Here is a 17,858-nt window from a genome sequence, read left to right as displayed (position 1 = left end):
ATACCCGGCCCAGCCTCCCCTACCTCTTCCTCCCTACTCCCCCAGAATGCCCAGCTACCTGTCACTGAGCCCACAGAGGAGTTCCCGGTTGCCACAGCTCTCAGCAATGAGCACGAGGTACCGAGGGGTGATGTAGGCCTCGTGCAGGGACATGATCCGCTCGTGGTGCAGGGTCCGCAGCACCTCGTACTCCTGCAGGACCCGCCGCTTGCCCTCGGCAGCATAGGGCACGATCTTGGCCACGAACGTTCGCCCTGTGGCATTCTCCCGGCACGCTCGCACAACACCAAAGCGGCCCCTGTGTGTCGGGGGGAGGGACACCACCGGCTCAGAGGAGAGGAGGGGGACACTTCCATAGTGAGGGCTAATGGAGGAGAGCCGGGACCCCTAGGGGCAAGAATGCAGTGGTTCCAGTGTGGGCTCCAGAGTTCAATCCTAGAAACCAGGGTTCGAGTCCCAGCTTCGCCACTCACTGGCTCTGTACCTTAGGTAAATCCCATAGCTTCTCTAACCTCAGCTTTGCCACCTGTGAAATGGGTGATGCTAATAGCGCAGTGTCTCTCAGAGTTGTGAAGATTTGATGAGATCACATGGCTAAAGCACGAAGTGCAGTGTCTGGCACATTTGAACGCAATCATTCTAATAACCCAGGTCTCAGCACCTCCCCCCACCCCAGCCAGGACAGTCTGGTCTTCTCTCCGAAGCCATGTGCTCCAGATATTTGGCCCACTCCCCTCTGTCCTCTCCCCTTCCCCAGCCCTGCTTGCCTGGCTTTCTCCTCCAGGAAGGTGTAGGGTTTCTGAGGGGGGCCCTGTCGAAGAGTGGTACCCTCAGGCCTGGGAGAGCTTCGGGGACTGCTCCCAGGGGAGCTGACCACCTCCTTGGCCGGGCTGAGGCTCTGCGCAGTCACCTTGGTAGGCTCAGGAGGGGGCTCAGGGGCTGGGGGCTCAGGGGCTGGTGGTGCAGACACGAAGGAAGTCACCACATACACAGGAGTAGAGGAAGACACTGGTTTAACCCCTTGAGGAGTGGAGGCTGGGATCGGGGTCCCAGTGTCAAGGACGAAAGGCTTGGGCTCACTTGGGGTGACGTGGGTACTGGGTAGGGTGGGCTCCGCTGGCCGGGCAGCCTGCAGGCCCCTGTGTCTTCGTGGAGGGGTTTGGGGTGGTGGACCCACAGCCTTGAGCGAGGACAAGGCCTGGCTAGGAGGTGTGGGGGGAGATGAGGGGCTGACAGTGACTGACGGGGGTGTGGGGGCAGCAGGAGCTAGGGGTGGGGCCAGTGAGGTAGGAGAGTCAGGAGGCGGGGCCCTGGCTGGCCCTGAGGTGACAGGGGCCTCTTGGTGGGCAGCAGATGGCACAGCTGAAGAATCTAAGAGAGAGAGAAAATCATCACCGTGGTGCCTTGGGGCAAGGCCATGGTGCTCCACAAGAACCCTAGGCTCAGAGCCCCCTTCCTCCTCCCACCCCATACCATTGCACTGACCTTGAGTACCCCTGACAAAGACCTTCTCAGAAGGGTTGCTGAAGGGCCCCTGCCCAGCACGGTTGGCACAGGCCACACGGAACCTCACAGTAACGCCAACTGGCAGGTGGGTCACGTTGTAGTAACAGTCGGGGATGCCTGAGCTCACAGGGTGCCACACAGACTCCCCTATAGGCAGTATGGGGGAGGGGCTGAGGTCAAAGAAGGGGTGGCCCCAGCTCCCACGGTGCTATCTGTGGAGCTGGGAGGGCACTGGCCTTACCAGACTCCTCTACCCTCCCCCTGCCGCTCCCCCCACCCTCCAGCTGCCCCATCCTCACCATCCACTCGCCGCTCCAGCGTATACGTGCAAGGTGCCCGGCTGTCTCCCGGCTTCCACAGCACCAGCGCCGTGTCCTGGTAGGTCTGGGGTACCTCTGGAGGAGCTAGCTTTCCTGGGACTCCTGGCAAGAGAAAGAAGAGTCCCAGTGAGCCCCTACACCCTAGCTAAGAGCCCCTCAAGCCCTGTCCCACCATCCCCATCACTACCCCCCTGGGGCCCCGCCCCAGGCTCACGGGCCACAGCCACGGTACAGGAGCTGGTGATGCTGCCCAGGACATTGGTGGCCGAGCACTCATAGAGACCGGCGTGCCGCTTGCCCGCCCGGGGGATGCTGAGCAGCTGCCGCCCATCTTTGCAGGACACGATGATCACTGAGGGCTCTGACCTCAGGGACTTCTTGTCTGGGGACAGGGAGGAGCAGGAGGAGCTGCTGAGTGAGGCAGCACATGTCCAGGCCCCCTCACTCACTCCCCACTCCAGCATCCCCGCTAACCGTGCTCAGTCCCCACTCCGGCCTAGCCCCTCCCATCCCCTGGGCTCAGGGCCACTTGCTGGCCTCCCTCTCTGTGGGAGGCAGAGTCTCCTTACCTTTCATCCAGGAGATGTGCGGTGCAGGGCAGGCCGCTGGCAGGCAGAGCAGGGTGGCTGCCTCCCCCTCCAGCAGCACCTGGTCCTTGAGTTTGATGTGGAAGACTGGGGGGAAGTCTGGAGGAAAAGCAGAGACAGCCATCTATCTGTAGGGACCCTGGCCCACTTACTGCTGAGGGAGGGGTGGAGAAGGCCTGCAAACAGCCATCAGGAAGCAGCATGAAACTTTGTCTCTTCCCAGGCAGATGTGGAGAGTGGAACCCCACGCCATGCCTTCGATAATTTTCTTTGGGGCAAGCATCACTTTCCCCAGGCCCTCACTGTGTGCGGAACTGCTTTTTCCTTGCACTGACTATTGACGATGCTACTTATGTCATGGGTTTGTAAATCACTTAGAGCAGGGCCTGGCATTAAGTAAGTGGTCTAGAAGCATTTGTTAAATAAAATAAAAGCAAACAAATACTGAAAAACTATAATGGTTAAGATCCTGCAAGACCCACCCTCTCTGGGGCACCATAGGGCAAGTGAGAAGAGAATTGAGATGAGTTAGTGACCCGAGCTGAGATGGGACCAAATGAGGAATGTTCTATCAGAATGTGCAGTCTCAAAAGAGCTGCAGTCTAGGAAAACTGTAGGCAGACCCTGGAAACGTGTCGGCCTCCTGGCCCCTCTTCCCACCTGCCATCGGGGGACAGGGTCGTAGGTCTTCTGCATACTCCTTCAGGTCAATTAAGCGGTGAGAGCTTTTGAAGCGGCAAGAGACAGTATCTGCCTGACCTTGGGCAAGTCATTTACTCTCTCAGAAGCTCCATTTCTAATCTGTAAATCAAGGAAAATAATCCCGCGCCCACAGGATGCTTGCTGTGACAATTATGAGGCATGTAAAGTGTCTGCCATAGAGTAGCTGATCATAAATACTAACTTCTCTTGTTGTTATCATTATCTCAATAATATGGCCAGCAGAGAAGCCTGGAGCAGACAGACCCCCAGAGAAAGGCTGTTTCAGCAAAGCAGAGAAGCTGCCTTCACAGCTAGCTGGCGGCTGTGCACACGCAGGGATAGGGATGCGACCAGTTTTCCTTCCTCCAATGTAGCCAGCCTGCACCTCTTTAGTGCCCTGAGGATTTGAGTGCATGATCCCTGGGAATGTCCCTTTAGAAGAATCCCAGTTGGGCCATGGGGGTGGTGGGTGAAGGGTGGGGATAGGGGAGGACTTGGGGGTCGATTTTATTCACCTGGGCAGAGAAAGCTGAGGAGCCTTGTGAGCCCCAGCTGCTGCCTGTCTGAAGAATTGTGGGGGACTGGGAGTGGGGATGAGCCAGGCAGAAGAGGAGTACTCAGCAGGTGTGGTGATCAGGATGGCAGTGTGCCCCCTTCCCGCTGTACCCCACTGCTCCCCAAGAAGGGGTCCCACACTGAGGTTCCAACAAGGCAATGTGAACACAGTTTCTCAATGGCTGCCTCCAGGCCAAGTGAGGGTACTGGGTAGCAGGGAGAGAGAGAGAGAGGCCACCTCTCTCAGAGGTGAAAGTGACCCGGGCCCAGCCCTGCCAGCCCCGCCAGCCCCACCCCCATTCCTAGGGGCCAGCCCTGGTTGTTAAAGTAGACTGGGACAGCCTTGTTTCTGCAGGGAACAGGGAGCGGATGAGGTAAGGGGACACTGCCTCGGCAGGAAATCAGCTGCATAAGCAAAACTGGGCTGGGAGGGAGGCCCCAGGTGGGAAGAGATCAGCTGTCCCCAGGCCTCTCTGCTGGCTGATCGCTTTCTTTCCCCCTCATTCTCCACCCTCCCCTCCCCATCAGCAGCCCTTCCCTCCCTCCTTTTCTCTCACTGCAGCCCCCTTTGCCCTGGCCAAGGCTGGACACAATCCCTGTAAGCCCAGCTGAGGCAAGACTCGACAGCCACTCTATTCTGAGTTTTACCAGGAAATGGGGGAAGAACAGGACTGGTGGCTTGTCAAGATCCTGCACACAGCCTGGCTTCATGGACTCGCTCCCTTCCTGCATGCTGGCCTGGAAAACCCAAACTCCCGAAGCCTTTGCTTGTCGTCCTTGAGTAATGCCCCTTTTTCAGGGGGGATGGGGTGACCCCACATGGGGAATGCCTCCCTATCTGGAGCTCCAGGACACTCAGGCAGAGAAACAAAAGAGGGCAAAGAGCTAGCAAAGAGCTCCAAAGGCTGCTTTTCTGTGCAGAAGGGTCAGGGAGGGGCAGTCAGGTGTTCGGAGGTGCAGAGCAATGGAGACTTAGGGGGCACAATCCAGGTCGTGGTCCTCTAGGCTGGAGAGAAAGTGAGTGTCTTTGGGTACACACCCAAGCACACACACATCTAAAGGGGGACTGTGGAGGCAGGAGGGCCCTATATCTTGAGCTCCTTGAAAAGTACAGCCAGTTACAGAAACATTCTAGGGTCTCCCAGGAGAGAGGAGGCCAGCCCGACAGACGTAAGTGGTGTCCTGAAGCCATTTCAGGGACCTGGCTGCAGAAGGTCACACAGTCTAACTTCAGCTGCTCCACTTACTAGCCCTGCGACTTGGACAGATCCTTAGCATCACTAAGCCCATTTCCTCACCTGTACAATAGAGACAATGATACTAATATTTCCCAAACAATGCTGCAGGAGTGAATGAGGCAGTGCTTGTAAAGTGTTTAATAGAACACTCAGCTTATCTAATGAATGTCAGCTACTGCTATTGTTATAGTTGTCTGAGCAGACCCCTTCCACTAGGTTTGTCAAGGTGGCCCACCTCTCACCAGCCATGACTGCTCCCTGATGGGGGTAGGGGAGGGCAGGAGGGGAGGAGGGTCCTCACCCAGCAGGCCTCTATTACCTGACTCACTGCGCACGTACTGGTGACCCAACTCCTCCTGGACGCTGGCAGAGAGGTTTGGTGGCAATAACCCCTTGTCCTTCCGCGGCCGAGAGAAGCCCCAGCGGAGCCGGCTTCGGCTTTCCCCTGGGGCTGTGAAGACTCAGGCCCGTGAGTATTTGTTCAGTCAGTACCAGCAAGTACCCACCTCTCTGCAGCCCTCAGCCCAGAGAACCAGAAGGAACCCCTAGCCCACCCAGCCCTGCTGCCATTCCTGCTTTTCTCCCCTCCAGCCCTGCTGATTCCACCCTCGGGGCCTCAGCCTGCCCCTGGTGGGTGTCCCCAGCCCTCTGCTCCTCCCACAGCCTCTCTCCAGCGCACCCCACCCTCCTCTGCACCTGCTGCCCTACCCCTGCCCCTCCTCACCTGAGGAGCCCGACGTGGCGCTGGCCTCGGAGCCCAGGGACTCGGCGGAAGGCGTGGTGGCGCCGGCCTGGGCGGCCAACTGGTTGTGCGGAAGGTCAAGGCGCCGCAGACTCTCGCCCTCGGACGTGGCCCTGCGAAGCCGTCCGAACAGCGGCGTGCTGCGGCCCGACGCGCCCCCCGAGTCCTCGCTGCTGCCACTGCGCTGCAATCGGCTGGACAGCCGCTCCAGGGTGGAGCTCAGCCGCCTGCGCATCGCCAGCACCGGGGAGCCCCTCGCCGAGCTCCCACCCTCCGAGCTCTCTCCGTCCCCGCCGCGGGCCTCCCAGGCCGGGTGGCGCTGCGCGGGAGGGGTCCGCCGCAGCCGCTGGGACAGTGACAGCGAGAGGCGGCGGACGAGGCCAGGCTCTCCGACAGCCCTGAGGTCCTGCACCGAGCGTGAGCGCTCAGGCCGTCGCACCAGCTCCAGCGGGGTCCCCGCCGGGCTGGGCCGGTATATGCCATCCTCCTCCTCGGCCCCGCGGAAGGGGCCGCGCTCCTCCGAGCGCGAACGGCTCAGCAGCCGCAGCCCCAGCGACAGGGGCGACTCGCGGCTGCGCTTGAACTTGGCCTCGAACACGGCCTCCGACTCCAAGTTTTCGATGCTGCTACTGAGACTGCTGCCTGGCCTGGGGGGCACCGTGGGAACTCTGGCTTTCTCGGCTAGCACCGGGGGACCCCCGGCTGAGGCCACGCGCTTCTCGGGGGCTCCCGGAGGTGGGGAGGCCACCCTGGCAAAGACAGCAGCGTGGGGCTTGGGCTCTGAAGGCGGCGCGGCAGGGCCCTGCGGGGGGCCCTGGGCGTGGCCTGACAGCTGGAGGGACTGAATGATCTGGGCATAGGGTGTGAGGGGCAGCGCTAGGGTTTGCAGGGCCTGGGGGGGTGGTGCAGGCTTGGAGGCTCGGACTGGTTCTGGCCTGGGCTCTGGGGCCTTGTCTTGGGCAGGCTGGGGTGCGGGGGGCTGCGGAGCATCACTAGGTGTGCTGGCAGAAGGTTCTGCAGACTTAGGGGTACTGGGTTTGGGGGCGCTGGGCCGTGCAGGGCTGGATGGCTGGGCCTCGCTGAGGGCAGACAGGGAAGGAGACTCCTGTAGCCTACGGGCCCCAAGCCTGGCCACGGGGATCTCGAGGGGCGCCCCCGCTCGGCGGTGCCGGCCCCGGGGCTCCGCCTCACCCTGGGAGAAGCTGCTGCTCTTTTGCAGGCCCCGGTTCTCGAGTGGGGGCTGGTGGTGGGGCGCTGCCTCGCTGGAGGCAGCTCGTGCCATCCGGGGGTCCCGAGCACGGCCCCCCAGGCTCTCCAGCAGGGGACCCCTGAGGCCGCTGACCTTGCCATCTTCGGGGCCTCCCCGCAGCAGCCGCTGGCGCAGGGCCTGCAGCCTCTGGGCATACTCGCCCTCACCCAGGCCTCCCCGGGCCAGGCGGGTGGCTCCCGGGCTGGGGCTCCGGCGCTGCGGCAGCTCCACAGACGCCGCCTTGTGCAGGCCCCGGCCCAGCTCCCGCGGCCCGGCCCGGGGCAGGGCGCTCTCAGCGGAGCTGCCCCTGCGGAGCTCTCCCCGCCTGGGGCTAGCCCCAGCTGCGGGCTCCTGGCCTGGGGAGGGGAGGGCCTCCGGGCTGGGAGCCTCCTGGTCCTGAGAGGGAGCCCTTCCCTGCTCCTGCCAGTCCATGGGGGTGGCAGCCCCAGTCTCTGGGGTCCCCAGGGCCTCATCCTCAGTGGGAATGTCTGTGAGGGACACCCGGGAGCCAGAGAACTCGGGCTGCAGTGGGCGGGGCACTGAGGGCAGCTCTTCCAGCTCTTCCTCTTCAGAATCCGAGGAGGATGAGAGCCCCCCACTGGGGGGTGGCCTTCTGGGCATGGTCACCCACACCCGCTCTGGGGGGGCCCGCAGCAGCTCGGGGATGGGGCGCAGCACCAGGTGGCATTTGTAGCTGATCTGGGAGCGCTGGAGACAGGGTACTGGAGTCAGACCTGAGGGACCCCTGGGGCAGGATTGTCCCCCCCAGGCCCACCTCAGCCCTGGGGAAGAGGCCTGAGCATGCAGAGGGTCAGGGAATAGGCAGGAAGCTAGGCATGGAGCCAGTGAAAGCGAGAAGACAGGAGCAGGAGATGAAGGCCCACGGGAGGGGGAAGGCAGTGCTAGAGAAAAGGAGAAGGTGGAAAGCACAGAGGCTGGCCTGCCACACTTACCTGCCACCTCCGCCGGGAGAGGAATAGCTTCAGGTGATCCGTGCTCACCTCTGCGCCCTTTGCCTGAGTCTGCAAACCCAGGAAAGAGGGCTTGAGGGAAAGCTGTCAACCTAGACCCTCCAGGTTTGGCAACAGAGAGACAAAGTCCATGGGGCGGGGTGGCAGGAGAGAGTGGATCGAGCAGCACTGAGTCTGGGCTCCTGGGGGTCCCCTTCCCCTTGGGTCTGTCAGGACAATGCCTACAGCCAAGATGCACACCTAAAGACAAATCCCCTCAACCCCCCAGGGGAGAGGCAGGAAACTGGTGGCTCCCAGAGGTAGGCTTCTGAGCTTCACCAGGGCTCATGGCCCTGTCCTGGTAAACCAGCTGCCCTGGGAGGCCTGTGATCTTAGGCCCTTTACCCGGGCCCTGGCTCCCCAGCTCCCCTCTGTCTCCATGTAGGACCAACACCCCAGACATCTTGGTGGTCCAGACCAAGACAGATGCTTCCCTCAGCTACCCACCCAGGCTCTCTCTTCTGGAGCTCATTTCCGATCTGAGAAAGAAGGCTCTTAATTCAACTCCTGATACCCAAATGACCTCAGCCTTCAAGTGACCTGGCACAACCCTCCATGAACAGTTTATTCAGGCACTCTTTCCGGACTCATTTGCTGAACCCCCCCTCCCAAATCCCCAAGACCCCATCAATGCCTGGCACTGTGCCCTGAGGCACTGGGGTTTGAAGATGAATGAGAACCGAGAACCTGCCCACATGAAGCTCATAACCAAGGGGCTGAGCCTGCCTGGTCACCCCCAACGCTATTGTGTGGGACCAGTGCAGGACAGAGATGGACAGACAGAAGCCAGGAAGACCAGGGTCTGGTCTCAAGCATGGGGGAGAACTCCACTGAGGACGCCCAGGATGGAGAGGTCCAGACGTATGCCCTGGAGTCCAGTATGTATACCCCCAACTCCATCACTGATTTGAGCCTGTTTCCTTGTCAACAAAATGGGACTAATAATGCCTTCCTTTGCAAAGCTATTGTGAGGCTAATACGTCATATGTACATACAATGCCTAACATGGTTACTGCACACAGTAGGTACTCAATAAATAGAGCTGTTAGTAACATTCTCTCTCCCTCCACCTTTTGTGCCACCACTTTGCAGACTAGACTCACTTTGAACCAAGGATGTTCTAGGGTCTCCTCTGCAGTAGGTCTCCTGTGAATGAATGAGGATTAAGAAGGGATTTATCGTTCAGTCATCAGTGAGTCAATAACTGTTTGAGCAAACAGGGCTCCTAAGGAGTTGGGGGCTTGCTTGTCGAGGGGCAGGAGTTTGGGAGTAGCAGGCAGGTGGTATGAGGGTGACCCTGCAGGTGGGGGCTCCCAGGGCCTTGTACTCACAGCCGGTCCTGCACCAACACTTTGATGAGGAAGCCCCGGGCCTCCCTGCTCAGGCTCAGGAATGTGGTCTCCTCGAAGGCCACGTTGTAGTTTCGGATGTTCATCAATGTTGTCCGGTCATTTTCCCCAACAAACGGGGAGATTCCTGTCAGACTGCAGGGGTGAAGAGGGCTGTCATGAGGGGCAGGCGGGGACAAAGGGGAATGTCAGTGGGGGCACAGGGCTGGGGACAGATGGAGGCTCTGGGGTTGTGAGGATGACAGAGGCTGGGCAAATCTGGGTAAGAGGTGAGGCTGCAGACTCTCTCCTGCCTTGTCCCCTCCCCAGCCCCCGATGGGCAGGGAGGTGGTGCTGCCTTGGGGCCTAGTGGCCTGTGCTTTAGAGGACCTGTTCCATCCCTCCTCCAGTGTGGCCTCTCCATGAGTGAAGAGTCTGTGCCAAGGGGATGTGCCCACCCTGAGCTCCACTCCCTTCTAGTCCAAGTTTTGGACACTCAGAGCCAAGGAGTTCCCTGCCTCCATGGCCCTGAGCCTGCGCTGGGCTCTCTCCAACTAGGGTGCCCACCTCTTATGGAGGGGTGTGGGGACAGGCAGAGTGTGGGCATGCAGACAGGGGTGTCCACCTTCATGCACATGAGGCTCCTTGCAGTGCAAGAAGGAGTGGGGGGTGCGGAAGAGAAGGGGGTGGGCTGCAGCCCTGCAAAGATTAGGGGTAGACCTGCCGGGAGACTGCTGGGACACTGCAGAGGGGTCCTTACCAGAGGAAGGCAACAACGCCCACAGGCCTGTGGGAAAAGGAGAGTGATAGGTAAGAGGACCGCCCCTCTCCGACTGGAAGGGAGCAGTTCTTTGCTACTGCTGACCTGAGTGAGCTGTTACCTCCCTGGGAACACTGCCATGGACAATGGGCACAGGAGTGGCTTCTTCAGGGAGGACCCTGAACCTACAGGTCTAGATATGCCTGGAGAAGTCCAGGGTCATGGCAGGGCTGGCCCAGGAAGCCCAGGGAAGCCTGGGAACCAATGGGACCATGCCTGCCTTATTGGAGGAGGCATGCTGGCTGCTGAGGGGAAGGCCCAGCTTCCAGGGGAGACAAGGAGTCAAGGACTAACAGGGCTGAGGCCTTTAGAGAATGGGGCAGCCCTGACTCACGAGGGCCAAGGAGTAACATGGGCAGGAGACCCTGCAAACAATGCCTCCAGCCCACTGTCAGGAGGAATTCAGGCTCGGTAAATCTCCCTGCCAGTGAGCGCGTCCCCAGCACAGCCCCAAGGGCAGCTGCCCTGGTCGGCCCAGCCCAGCATGCCAGCCTTACCAGATGTCAGTGACTCCAGACACGGGGCTCTGATTGACAATCTCGGGTGCTACAAACTCAGGTGTGCCATACTGGCAGTACTGGGGCTCTCCTGGAGTCAGCTCCTGGGCATTCCCAAAGTCACAGATCCGCACCTGCTGCTCGCCCGCGGCACCATCCCACACCAGCAGGTTCTCAGGCTGGAAGACACAAGGCGAGGTGTGTGGGCCGAATGAACAAGGAAGGACGCTTCACCTCCTGGCTCCCACAGGGGCTGTCTGCTCTCCAGTCCCCACCTCACCTTGACATCGAGGTGCAGCACGTGGCTCTGGTGCAGGTAGTGTATTCCCTCTAGCACCTGCCGCATATAGGCCCGGATCTGTGGAAACAGCGGGCCCAGAGTCTGAGGGGGAAGGGTGGTGTATGTCTGAACACCTCCAGGGCGGCAAGCAGTCAGGCTGTGCCTGTGGAGTAGCCTTCAGATGGCTCGTGGAAGGGGTTGAAACACAGGTTTGTGGTTGCAAAGATCCAAGCCTACCATATGCACCGGAGGGTACAGCACAATTATAGGGAGGAGCCATTGCATGGTAATAAGTAGAATTGTGCAGTGCACAACATGTACAGCCTGACATGGCAGGACTGCAGTGAGATCAATAAAATCTAGGTGGGGCTCCTTCCAGGAGAAATGTTTGGGGGATGTTTATGTGACGAAGAGTGGGAAACAACAGTTAGGAGCTGGGGTGGGTTTGCTGAGATTTAGAGAGAATAGTGCAAGTCCCAAATAGATGGGGGTCTGGTATCATTGGGTGGGAACTCTGCTGCCTGCCTAACAGTGCTCTCCACCTCCACCCCTGGCTTCCTGTGGGCACAGATGGCACACTCAGGACCCATTTGTTGGTTCTCAAAGCTCAGGTGGGTGAAGGCTGGTGTCCAACCTGGCCCCTGCCACCCACTGCCCTCACCTCAGACTCACACACGGTGGGTTTCCTGGCCATTCGCTCCAGCAGCTCCTCTGTGCAGCTACATCCCAGATCAAGGAGAACAGTGCCCAGTGCCAACTGCCCAGCCCAGCCCAGCACTCAGAGCAGGTCCCAGCTCAGCACGGGGTTCTCCTTCCCCTTACAGAAGACTTGATACTAGCCAGAGACTGTCTCTCCCCTCCTCCACGTGTACCCCCTCCCCACCTCCTGTCCTCTGAGGGCACAGGTGGGTCATCCCTGCTTGAACTCCCACTTTCTATGGGATCTCAGACAAGTCACTTCACCTCTCTGAGCCTAGGTTCTCCCAGGAGTAATATGGGAATAACATTTCCTTTCCTGCCCACCCTGTAAAGCATTTACAGGGATCAAATTACAGCAGAATTTTGTTGACTGTGGATGGAACTTCTTGACTCTATTGGAGAATGACCTAGAAGGTCCATGACATGGAATAATTTGTCATTTTGCTGAGGTTTGAATTCAAACAGTGCAGGCAGGAGGCTCATGTGCAGGTTACGGTCACCCTGCTACTGGGGTGATGAGCCAATCACCCAGCATCCTTACCTCAATGTGCCTTTGCTTAACCACAGCCTTCATGAAAGGGTAAAATCTGTTCCTTATCAAAACAGCCTCTAAATAAAGCCAAGTATTGATCTGAAATGGGGTCACTACAAATATGCAGATGCATTGTACTGCATTTCATGATGAAAAGCATAGGCCATGTGCTAGCTCTGTGACCTTGGGCAAGTTATTTAACCTCTCCATGCCTGTCTCTTCATCTGTAAAATGGGGATAATACAAGTTAATAAAAAAATTCCAGGAGATAGGAATATATGAGGATTAAATAGGTTAATATTTGTAAAACTCTTAGAACACTGCCGGGCACACACATTAAATGCTATGAAAATTTAAGCTAACAATGGGCTTAAAACTGTTGGTTTTCATAGAAGTCTCCAGATGTATCCCTCCCAATTGTCAATTGGGACTACTTTGTAAACTGTAAAACATGTTGCCTATTGGATGTTACAAGGACCAGTCATTTAGGCATGGATCCCCCTAGCCCCCAGCCTGTCCCAGGATACAGCTCGGTGACAATGACCAGTCCCCGGCGCCTCTCGAAGGCCTCATGGAAGTAGAGGACACAGTCATGCTGGAGCCTGGCCAGCAGCCGGGCCTCCCGACGCGCTGATGCCTTTGGCTTGGCCTGGCTGGGGATGAACTTGGCCGCAAACTCCAGGCCGGAGCTACGCTCCACTACGCGCCGCAAGTAGGAGAAAGCACCCCTGGTTGACAAAGGGAGGGGGTCAGAGATCAGCCATCACTGTGGCCCTCTCCACCCCTCCCAGCCCTCAGACCCAGCAGCCTCTCTCGGCCCCCACTGGCTTCCCTCCTAGCCCCACACCTGCCGATCTCCTGGTGGATGTCATAAAAGTCGCTGAGTCTCCTTCCTCGATGGTCCTCATCCTCCCCGACCCCCTCAACCTCCATAGCTGTCTGAGCTGGGGCAGAGATGTCATGTTGTTAGGTGGGAGGGGAAGAAAGCAAGCAGGCCAGAGACTGGGACAGGTGGACAGAAGAAGAAGAGAGAAGAGGTGCAAGAATGTTGGGGGCTCAAGTCGGGGTACTGGGCTGGGGGTGTGGTGGCTCGAGTCCAGGGCTGGCTGCTTCCTGGGCAAAGCATGGAGGGTCACATCAGATTCCAGGGGGCGTGCACTTTACCTTTCTCCGGAACTCCTGCCTACCTGAATGCACAGCCAACTCTGCTTTGCAGGAGACCTCACCCGCCAGGTTCTGGGCGGTGCAGGTGTAGACGCCTCCATCCTGGGCCCCCGTGCTGAGCACCACCAGGGAGCACTCATTCTCCTCGTACACGAAGCTCACATGGCTGCTCTCGGTCAGCAGCACCTCGTCCTGCAGAGTGGGGTCTCACCTTCGGCCTGGGCCTGGCCTCATCTCTACCTTGGGGCCAGGAGCCGCTGTACCAGGCCCCGCCCTCATCTCCTACTCTGGGCAGCGCATCTCTCACCAGGACCCAGAATCAGCTCCTCCCTTATCTCCCACAGAAAGCCTTGCACCCCTCAGCTAGTCAGTCCTCTGCATCCCCTTTCCTCCTCCTAACCACGCCTCTGCTCAGGCTCCGCCCTCCTAAGGCCTTCCAGGACCCTCCCACGCCCCCAGGGAGCCCCTCCTCCCTCCCCCAGGCTCAGCCAGCAGCACACTCTGACCTTGTACCACATGATGTCCGGCAGTGGTTTTCCCTCGACCACCACGGCAAAGCGAGCAGTTTCCCCAGCCCCCACCTCCACGTCCTCCATGATGGACTCAAACCGAGGGGCCTCTGAAACACATGGGGATAGGGGTGGGAAGAGAAGGGGCTAGGGGCTGGCTTTACCCTGCCTCCTCAGCCCCTCCCCAGATCCCCCATCAGTGACTGGCTCAGTCAGAACGCTAGACCCCCGCCTCCCTGCAAGCCACCACCCCCCACCCCCCCACCAACTGGGACAACAGAGTTCCCCGCCTGGACCAAGCCCCGCCCCGCCTCGTAAATCCAAACGTGATGTTCTCCAAATCTGAGGAAACCTGGCACAAGGTGCAGGCTTGCTTTGTTTGACCTTCTGTATTAATTTGGCAGCTTTGAAATTAGGAGATTTTCACACACAAAAGAAATCTGGGTTTCCTGCCTCTCTTGAAAAATCAGGACTGGCCATCCTGAGTCGCTCCCCTCGCTGCATGAATCCGCGGGAGAGGAGTGGCCCAATGCTGCCCCCTGTGGGTGGCCGCCCTTCTTCACAGGGCCACCCGTTGGCTTCTGACTACCTGAACCTGACCCCTGCAGGTGGCTCAGCCTGTGACCCTGAATTAAGCTCATGGATGGCATTGCCTCTACCTTGAAGTTTTTTCACTGAATCTTTGAAAAATGTTTAGAGGGGCTTCTATTAATAGCATCTGGGAGATGGCAAGATGAACAAACAAGTAACCCCCAAATACTAACCAAACCATCTAGAAATGGACTCTCAGTATCTCCCACATGTGGTTATGATTTCATTCTCCATACATATCACATAGTCATATGATTTCCTGGTAAAGCAGCTTCTAATTCTCATGATGGAATTAAATACACATTGCAATGTGCTTTGCAAAGGAGCCTGTGACTTCCAGGTGTCCCCCGCCAGCCCCCACCCGCCACCCCAGCGTGTTTGAGCATCTCAGACTGAGGAGAAGTAGGATGAGTCAGGCACTTGGGAAGGCAGGGCAGCCGGGTGTGGACCCCCACCCTTCACAGGCACACAGACAACGGGGGAGGCCATCCCGGGGGTGGGGAAGACACTGCAGTGAGGTTGACATGGAGGAAGGGGGGCCACCACTCCACTTGCCCTGTCTGGGTGTGGCTGGGTGGGGTCTAGTGGAATAGGGGTGTCAGTGCAAGCCCCAGCCCCATCTGAGCCCTGACTGGCTGGGCTCAAATGGGGCTCCATCAGTCACTGTTCCAGCTAGGCTGTGCTGCAGGGCTCTCAGGGCCAAGGGCTCCCCAAACTTCAGGCTCCTCCTATATCTGGGAAGAAAGGTGAGTCCTGAAGATGAACTGTCAAGGAGTAAAGTGGTGACTGAGTGGAGAGTGCTAGGGACAGGGCAGGCAAGGAGGGAGACACTCAAAAGAGCGCCCAGCACCCCCACCATCTTCACAGCAGGGCCAGAAGCATTCCCCATCTCTTTGTTACACACCCTATTGCCACTTATCTTCCACTTCACAGACGCCTCCCCTAGCCTCTAGGAATCCTGTCCCCCATGGGCTGGGAGGTGGTGGGGGCAGTCTATGAAGGTCAAAGCACCGGAAAGTTTCAAGTGAGCTTCAATGGTTTTTTGAAAGCACCAGAAAATGTCCATTTACCCATGATAAGATTGCCTGTGCTAAGTAAAATGTCACTTTCTTTGCTTTTGGTTGGAATTGTATTTACTCAGCAGGTAACCCTGTTTAGCCCATGTTGATCAGGAGTTCTGAGTGGTGGTTACATATGTCTAGAGTTAATTAACAAATTAGAAAACCAAACAGTTACTACCTAATGCATTAGGTAGTAACTAGTTTGAGAAACTACATCTTTAAAGGAAAAATTATAAAAAGAATCCTAAGGCCCGAGGCGGTGGCTCACATCTATAATCTCAGCACTTTGGGAAGCCGAGGTGGACGGATTACTTGAGGCCAGGAGTTCCAGACCAGCCTGGCCAACACAGCAAAACTCCATCTCTACTAAAAATACAAAAAATTAGCTGGGCATGGTTGTGCATGCCTGTAGTCCCAGCTACTTGGCAGCCTGAGGCACAAGAATCACTCGAACCTGGGAGGTGGAGGTTGCAGTGAGCTGAGATGGTGTGGGTGACAGAGTGAGATGACTGTCTCAAAAAAAAAAAAAAAAAAAAGAATCCTTGCTGCAAACATTGGGAGGCTCTGTCAAACAGGCTTGTGCCGAAGGGCGGCCAGGATTCTCAGGGATGGCAGTTCGGTGATAAGATGTGCTCATGGGTTTCTTTAAAAACCAACTTGGTCTTCCCATGTTTGTTATATCTGAGATACTATTTCCTATTATGTTTAACACAGGAGCTAGGAGTCAGGCAGCCACACTTGAACCCAGCTCCTGTACTTATTAGGTTCTGTGAACTTGGGCCAGTTACTCTTAGCCTCGGCCTCAGTCTCCTCATCTGTAAAATGGGGATAATAACCAACCCCATCTCACAAGGCTGATGTAAACATTAAATGAGGCAATACATGTAAAGTGCTTAGTGCTTAGTACTGAGACTGGCACATACTAGGCTCAATACATCTTTTTTTTTTTTTTTTTTTTGAGATGGAGTTTTGCTCTTGTTGCCCAGGCTAGAGTGCAATGGAGCCATCTCGGCTCACTGCAACCTCTGCCTCCCAGGTTCAAGTGATTCTCCTGCCTCAGCCTCCCAAGTAGCTGGGACTACAGGCACCTGCCACCACACCCAGCTGATTTTTGTATTTTTAGTAGAGACGGGGTTTCACCATGTTGGCGAGGCTGGTCACGAACTCCTGACCTCAGGTAATCCACCTGTGTCGGCCTCCCAACGTGCTGAGATTACAGGTGTGAGCCACCACGTCTGGCCAATAAATCTTATTAGTATGATTGTTGTCATTATTACTAATATGGTATTTGTATAGCCATGACATGGACAGGCCTGACCAGAGGACATGGGTTTGGATCTGCAGCAGTGTCAGGCAGGTTGTGTACCTGGGGGTGTGAGTAGAGAGCTTTGGGCCTTGGAGGGAGGCTAGGAAGAAGGCCCGCTGTCACCCACCTGCCAGCTCCAATGTGACCGAGCAGGTCTGTGTGCCGTGACGGTTTCGGGCGGTGCAGGTGAGGGCCCCCATGTCCCGGCGGCTCACCCGGCAGATCCGAAGACAGTACTGGTCATCATCTGGCTGGCTCAGCTCGTACACACCGGCCCGTGCCTCTAGGAGGGCCCCTCGGCAGCTAGAGGACACATGACAGGGAGGTCACCCAGATCTTGCCCCAGGGCATTCTGGCCAGGCTGGGCCAGACCTGGGCTGCCACATGTGGGAAAGGGGCCCACCTCCTCCAGACGACCTGGGCCTCCACATGGTTGAATGTGACGGTGACGCTGGCAGGCTGTCCCTCCACCACATACACGATGTCTGGTTTGTCCAGCATGGCTGGGGCCTCCTCCAGGGGTGGGCCTGGGAGGAGGAGAGCGCAGGCTCTGTGCTGGGCTTGACAACAGGTCGTCAGCACCCACCACTCCTCTAACACCCCTCATCAACACTTGAGTTCCGTTTTCACAGATGGGAAAGATGAAGCTCAGAGAGGTTTAGCGATTTGTCTGGGGAACACAGCCAGGGAGCGGCAAAGCTGGGGTTGTGGGGTTGGACCCCAGCAGGCCCGATCCCAAAGCCTGAGCTTCAGCCACCGTGCCCTGCTGCTTTCAGGAGGGAGAAGGAAGTGTACAGATGGGCCAAGGTCCCACCCGGCCAGGCTGCTCCTGCCAGTTACCATGTCCAGGCCAGCCCTTGAGCCTCCACCACAGAGCCCCATTCCCCATCCCAGCAGCTCCCACCCCCACCCGACAGGAGCACCCAGGCTCACCGTGCTCCAGCAGCTGCACAGGCTCAGAAGGGGGTGAGGGCTTGCTGCTGCTCTTGACAGTGGTGCTGAGGACCCGGAAGATGTGCTGGACCCCCTTACGCAGCCCTGTGGCTGCCCACCCTGGCTCCCGCAGGCCTGTGACCAGTGCCGTCCACTGGTCCGAGCCCAGCACCTGGTGCTGCACTGTGTACGTCAGGGAGTCCGGGTCTAGCGGGAGAGGAGCTACTAG

General features: G+C 57.9%; 1 protein-coding gene across 10 annotated transcripts in view; it reads right to left on the bottom strand.

Moving 5' to 3' along the window:
- SPEG (striated muscle enriched protein kinase) overlaps window positions 1–17,858 on the bottom strand; it is a 58,783-nt gene that overhangs the window by 2,927 nt on the left and 37,998 nt on the right. For 9 of the 10 annotated variants that reach the window (XM_031008431.3, XM_031008433.3, XM_031008430.3 and 6 more), the window contains 22 exons: window positions 17,630–17,836; window positions 17,100–17,223; window positions 16,824–16,999; window positions 13,736–13,848; window positions 13,253–13,421; window positions 12,913–13,009; window positions 12,593–12,793; window positions 11,496–11,553; window positions 10,835–10,912; window positions 10,555–10,733; window positions 9,998–10,024; window positions 9,241–9,393; window positions 9,013–9,055; window positions 7,853–7,921; window positions 5,633–7,607; window positions 5,228–5,359; window positions 2,396–2,512; window positions 2,041–2,208; window positions 1,806–1,928; window positions 1,486–1,653; window positions 768–1,371; window positions 59–298 (listed from right to left, as the gene is read on the bottom strand). In XM_031008431.3, the coding sequence (XP_030864291.2) occupies window positions 59–298; window positions 768–1,371; window positions 1,486–1,653; window positions 1,806–1,928; window positions 2,041–2,208; window positions 2,396–2,512; window positions 5,228–5,359; window positions 5,633–7,607; window positions 7,853–7,921; window positions 9,013–9,055; window positions 9,241–9,393; window positions 9,998–10,024; window positions 10,555–10,733; window positions 10,835–10,912; window positions 11,496–11,553; window positions 12,593–12,793; window positions 12,913–13,009; window positions 13,253–13,421; window positions 13,736–13,848; window positions 16,824–16,999; window positions 17,100–17,223; window positions 17,630–17,836 (5,221 nt within the window). Of the gene's footprint in view, window positions 1–58; window positions 299–767; window positions 1,372–1,485; window positions 1,654–1,805; window positions 1,929–2,040; window positions 2,209–2,395; window positions 2,513–5,227; window positions 5,360–5,632; window positions 7,608–7,852; window positions 7,922–9,012; window positions 9,056–9,240; window positions 9,394–9,997; window positions 10,025–10,554; window positions 10,734–10,834; window positions 10,913–11,495; window positions 11,554–12,592; window positions 12,794–12,912; window positions 13,010–13,252; window positions 13,422–13,735; window positions 13,849–16,823; window positions 17,000–17,099; window positions 17,224–17,629; window positions 17,837–17,858 lie in introns of those variants that run through there. The other variant, XM_031008438.3, reaches the window with a different exon arrangement.

Source organism: Gorilla gorilla, chromosome 11, assembly GCF_029281585.2.
Source record: "Gorilla gorilla gorilla isolate KB3781 chromosome 11, NHGRI_mGorGor1-v2.1_pri, whole genome shotgun sequence".
Taxonomy (NCBI): domain Eukaryota; kingdom Metazoa; phylum Chordata; class Mammalia; order Primates; family Hominidae; genus Gorilla; species Gorilla gorilla.
The sequence above is the reverse complement of the archived record's forward strand: the minus strand, read 5'-3'. Positions and strand labels throughout refer to the sequence as shown.